Source organism: Primulina eburnea, chromosome 7 (genome assembly GCF_022965805.1).
Source record: "Primulina eburnea isolate SZY01 chromosome 7, ASM2296580v1, whole genome shotgun sequence".
Classification (NCBI taxonomy): Eukaryota; Viridiplantae; Streptophyta; class Magnoliopsida; order Lamiales; family Gesneriaceae; genus Primulina; species Primulina eburnea.
In genome coordinates this window covers 24,796,257-24,800,574 of record NC_133107.1, presented here as the reverse complement: position 1 = coordinate 24,800,574, position 4,318 = coordinate 24,796,257, and the positions used below count along the sequence as shown (strand labels likewise).

General features: G+C 40.5%; 1 protein-coding gene across 1 annotated transcript; it reads left to right on the top strand.

Annotated features, from left to right (window-relative positions):
* Window positions 1–1,016: 1,016 nt before the first annotated feature.
* LOC140837322 (protein SET DOMAIN GROUP 41-like) lies at window positions 1,017–4,058 on the top strand. The gene is made up of 4 exons (XM_073203451.1): window positions 1,017–2,032; window positions 2,176–2,276; window positions 2,416–2,514; window positions 2,950–4,058. The coding sequence occupies exons 1-4, from the start codon at window positions 1,054–1,056 to the stop codon at window positions 3,940–3,942; spliced, it is 2,172 nt and encodes a 723-aa protein (XP_073059552.1). The 5' UTR covers window positions 1,017–1,053; the 3' UTR covers window positions 3,943–4,058.
* Window positions 4,059–4,318: the final 260 nt, after the last annotated feature.

Here is a 4,318-nt window from a genome sequence, read left to right as displayed (position 1 = left end):
GATACAGCTAGCCGAGGGTTCACAACTCTTTGTGATTCAGGACATATTCCTTTATTCGGGCTTACCCTAGTTAGCCCCATTCTTTTCATCAACAACTTGATCAAGAATGTCAGAACTCATTTCTGATTGCACCCATCGGATCATGGTAAGAGCGTCTAGTAGCATCGCCCCATGATCCCCTAGGTATCACTGATAGTACCTGCAAGAACCAGTCGATTATAATTAACGTATAGTATGGTCCCTTCATCTCATATATCCCGATCGAATCTGCAACCATTGGTTAATCGAGGGTTGCATATTAATTCGATAACTATGTGATAACTATAATAGTGGCATAGCGTGTACTATTTGAGAACTCCTTCTCCAACGTATATCTCATACTCTGGTCAGAGATTCCATGCACTATTATTTCATCAGATGACACAGGATATCCACACCCGTAGGAGAGCTGTGAATCCCCAACTACAATGCACTGGCTCCTATATGTGTCGCAACTGTACCCAACCTCGCCACCTGATGATTCTCCTGGAGCCGGTAAACGAGTCAAAGCACAGCCCTAGCATATAGAGCCTCAGTGTTGTCTCGGATCGTAAGGACTAATTGTGTACAATCATAACCACGGACTTATCCTCTCGATGAATGATAACCACGTGGAAAGTCCGAAGGAGGGTTGTTCGGTATAATCATCATATGACTACCCATCTGCATGTTTGGACATCTCTATGCCCTTACCAAGAAATGCAGTACACAACATCACAGATGCTAGTCTCGAGCTCAAGCGACCTTTATCCATGTTTTAGGCGGCTGAATCGACTAGGAACGAATTTAAAATATGCAGTGTTTACAAATGAGTTTCAACATCGAATTACGATTCATTTGTATTAAAGCATAATCAAAGACTTTATCTATGCTGATTGCATGAGTATACAGATAAAGTATAACGAAATCATTAAAAATTAAATTATATTAAAATAAAGAGACCAATGACTTCCAGGACATCTACTCTGACAATTTCTTCTTGAGATAGCTGGCTGCCAAAGATACTGTGAAATCATGGAAATGAGCGCAGTTGAAGACATAGCCATGGGCGGAGACCTCACTCCGCCGATGCCTCCACTGGCTTTCGCCCTTCACGACTCCGCCCTCAATTCCCACTGCTCCGCCTGCTTCTACCCTCTTCCGGCGACCCCATTTCCGCCTCTTCTTGGGGACTTGCCCCGGAAACCTGCCCATGTCCTCAATGGAAGACCCGCAGTCCTCTACTGCTCCTCTCGCTGCTCTTCCCTCGACTCTCCGCTACACTTCTCCTCCGCGGAAGCTCAACTCCTGTATCTATTCCTTCGTTCACCTTTGGCCGCGTGGAGCGGCTCCTCGGATCTCCGTCTCTCCCTCCGTCTCCTTCACACTTTCCAAAAATTCAATATTTTTCCTCGGAAGGGTAGTTTTTTCCCAGTTGATCGTAGAATGGAGATTGGAGAGAAGAAGGACGACCCATTGGAGGAAAACAAGAATTTTGAAGTGCCAGATGAAAATCTGGAGAATGAAGCCGAACAATGTGGAGTTATGGAGATTTCTGGTCACAAAGACGGCCTTTTTGAGAGAATTGCGGGTTTGATGACCAACCGAGAAAGACTGATTTTTCGGGAAGTTAAGAATGACCCGTTTCCAGAAAGTGGAGCAGAATCTATGATGGAGAGGATAAGAGAGGGGACAAAGGCGATTGCAGCAGCAATAATGATGTGCGCAGGTGAGCAAATGTGTGTAAAGAGCCCTCATGAGTATGCTGTGGAGGAGATGGTGCTGTGCTTGGTCCTGACTAATGCTGTGGAGGTGCAGGATAGGAGGGGCAACAGCATTGGGATTGCGGTTTATGGAACCCCATTTTCTTGGATTAATCACAGTTGTTCTCCCAATGCTTATTACCGGTTTACGGCGGCGTCAGGAGAGAAATATTGCACGTGTTTGAGGATTTCTCCTGCTGTTACTGATAATGGATGTGGCAATGTAATGGAAGATGGTGTAACATTAGGAGGTGACTTAAGGCTTTTACTTTTATGCGTCATGTAGTATCAATTTGATTAAGAGGTCTGGACTTAGTTTGTGAATCAACTTAATAGTAAAAATTACGGGTCTGTGTTGAGTGGAGATATGAATTTCAGTTTATTTGTAATGTAGGAGGAGTGGGGTATGGACCAAGAGTAATAGTTAGAAGTATAAAGGCTATTGAGAGAGGGGAAGAGGTGACAATTGCATACACGGATCTGTTGCAGCCTAAGGTTATATGCATTTTCGAGTTTCTCTACTCACATGTTTTGGATTTCGATGTTCAGAGTGTTTTTGTCGCATTATCTCTGTGATTAAAACATTGATTCTCTAGATTGATTTTCCTTTGCATTGAATTATTGATTTCTGTAGGAGATGAGACAAGAAGACTTAAGGCTCAAGTACCTATTCATTTGCTGCTGTAAGCGCTGCAGTGTGCCACATTCAACTTATGTGGACCGTGCTCTACAAGTAAGTGAAGAAGTTTTTTAGCTCTACACTGCTAAATTGCTTATTAACTAAAAGCATTCTTGGAATTTGTCAATTCGTGCTAATGTGTTCACAATATCTTCGGTGATTAATTGATGGTATTAATATCCATAAAATGGACATAAAAGAATGGTGGGCAGGCATAAGAAAGGAGCTGATCATTGTTGAAAATCCTAAAGAATGGCATGTGTGATCAGAATTACTTATTGAAGAAGGCCTGGTTTTTGCATGAATTTTCTGGCATGATGAGCATGCATGTTTCTTGATTTTTCGAAATTATGTCAAATCTGCGAACAATCTTGAGTCTCTTGAGGTATTATATTAATAAATTTCCGTTATTTCATCGTCCTTGTCAAATGGACGTGCATGTCATCTTGCTTAGCTGACACTGTTGGCATTGTATTTTTACCTATGTAGATGGTTTCTGCCACGAATCTTTATAGTACCAACATGATTTCTGATCACGAATTGTACAAAGATGAGGAGATCAAGAAACTCAGCGAAGCTTTTGATGAAGCCATCTTAGACTATTTATCATTCAGCGATCCTAAACTATGTTGTGAGAAGCTTGAAATCTTACTCATGTATGGCCTCAAAGAGGAAGAGAATCTAAAACGGAAGGAAGAAAAATTACATCGGAAGCCAAAATTGCATCTGTTTCATCATCTTTCAATAAAAGCTTACACCACCCTGGTGTCTGCATATAAAGTCCGTGCAAATGACTTGTTATCTGTTGATTCCAATGCATATGAACAAGAACTTCAAGCTTTCGGTATGTTCAAAACTAGTGCTGCATATTCCCTGTTACTCACTGGAGTGTCGCATCATCTTTTCATGTTTGAATCTAGTCTCGTGGCATCTGTTGCGAATTTCTGGACTGCGGCTGGGGAATCGTTACTGAGTCTCAGTGGCCTTTCATGGTGGGATTCATCCCTGAAATCCGAACCTGTTAAATTGGACGTTCCACCCCTTTTAAGCATGAAGTGCATTGATTGTTCTCTTTCTGGTATTTTTGAACCGAACTCCAAGAACGGCCAAGACCAGACCATATGGTTTCAGGAAACAAAAATGCTGCTATTGAACTGCATTGCCAACTTAACATCAAGTGTCTGGAGCACGCTTGGTTCCGAAAGTAGTTTCTTGAAATTGATACCAAATCCAATTGAATTTAGTTGGCTCGAATCTGTAGGACATTTGAAGGTTTCTCATTTGGAATCTCATATTTTCGAGGAACGAGACGACAAGTTTAGGTCATCTCTGATCCTTCTGTCAATCCATTGCTTAAGATATGGAGCACTTTTATCAAGCATCTCCCACGGTTTTGCATCGTCGGATAATATATGTATTATAGAAGAATTTTGGCCTTCTCAGAGAACTCCAGTTAACTATGAAGTGGTTAAGCTTGTGTGACTGATGTCTTCTCAAGTGGCAATGGTTAAAACGGGAGATTTTCTTTCATCTAGAGTATATGTGACTGACGATTTCAATTGAGAAAACTAACAAGTTTACTTCGTGAAACGACCTCGATTTTTTTTAACTAATAATAAATCATAAACCTGAAAATACTTACTGAATAAAATGACTTAACATTTCTAACAATCATAATAAATTAACAATTTAAATCTCAAATGCATAAAATAAATCTTAAATCATTAGCTAACCAAAATTCCTAAATCAATCTTCACAAAGATCAACTAACAATAAAGTTAAGAATAAAAATTATTAACATAATCTTTAAATCATTTATCGATCTAGCCAGTGTGGAAATATAAAGGCTCTCGGATGT

Excerpts from the sequence above, each read along its gene's own strand:
- LOC140837322 (XM_073203451.1), top strand. The coding sequence starts at position 1,054 with ATGGAAATGAGCGCAGTTGAAGACATAGCCATGGGCGGAGACCTCACT. Across the intron at positions 2,033-2,175 it reads AGATGGTGTAACATTAGGAG|GAGGAGTGGGGTATGGACCA; the intron begins GTGACTTAAGGC and ends TTTGTAATGTAG. Across the intron at positions 2,515-2,949 it reads ATGTGGACCGTGCTCTACAA|ATGGTTTCTGCCACGAATCT; the intron begins GTAAGTGAAGAA and ends TTACCTATGTAG.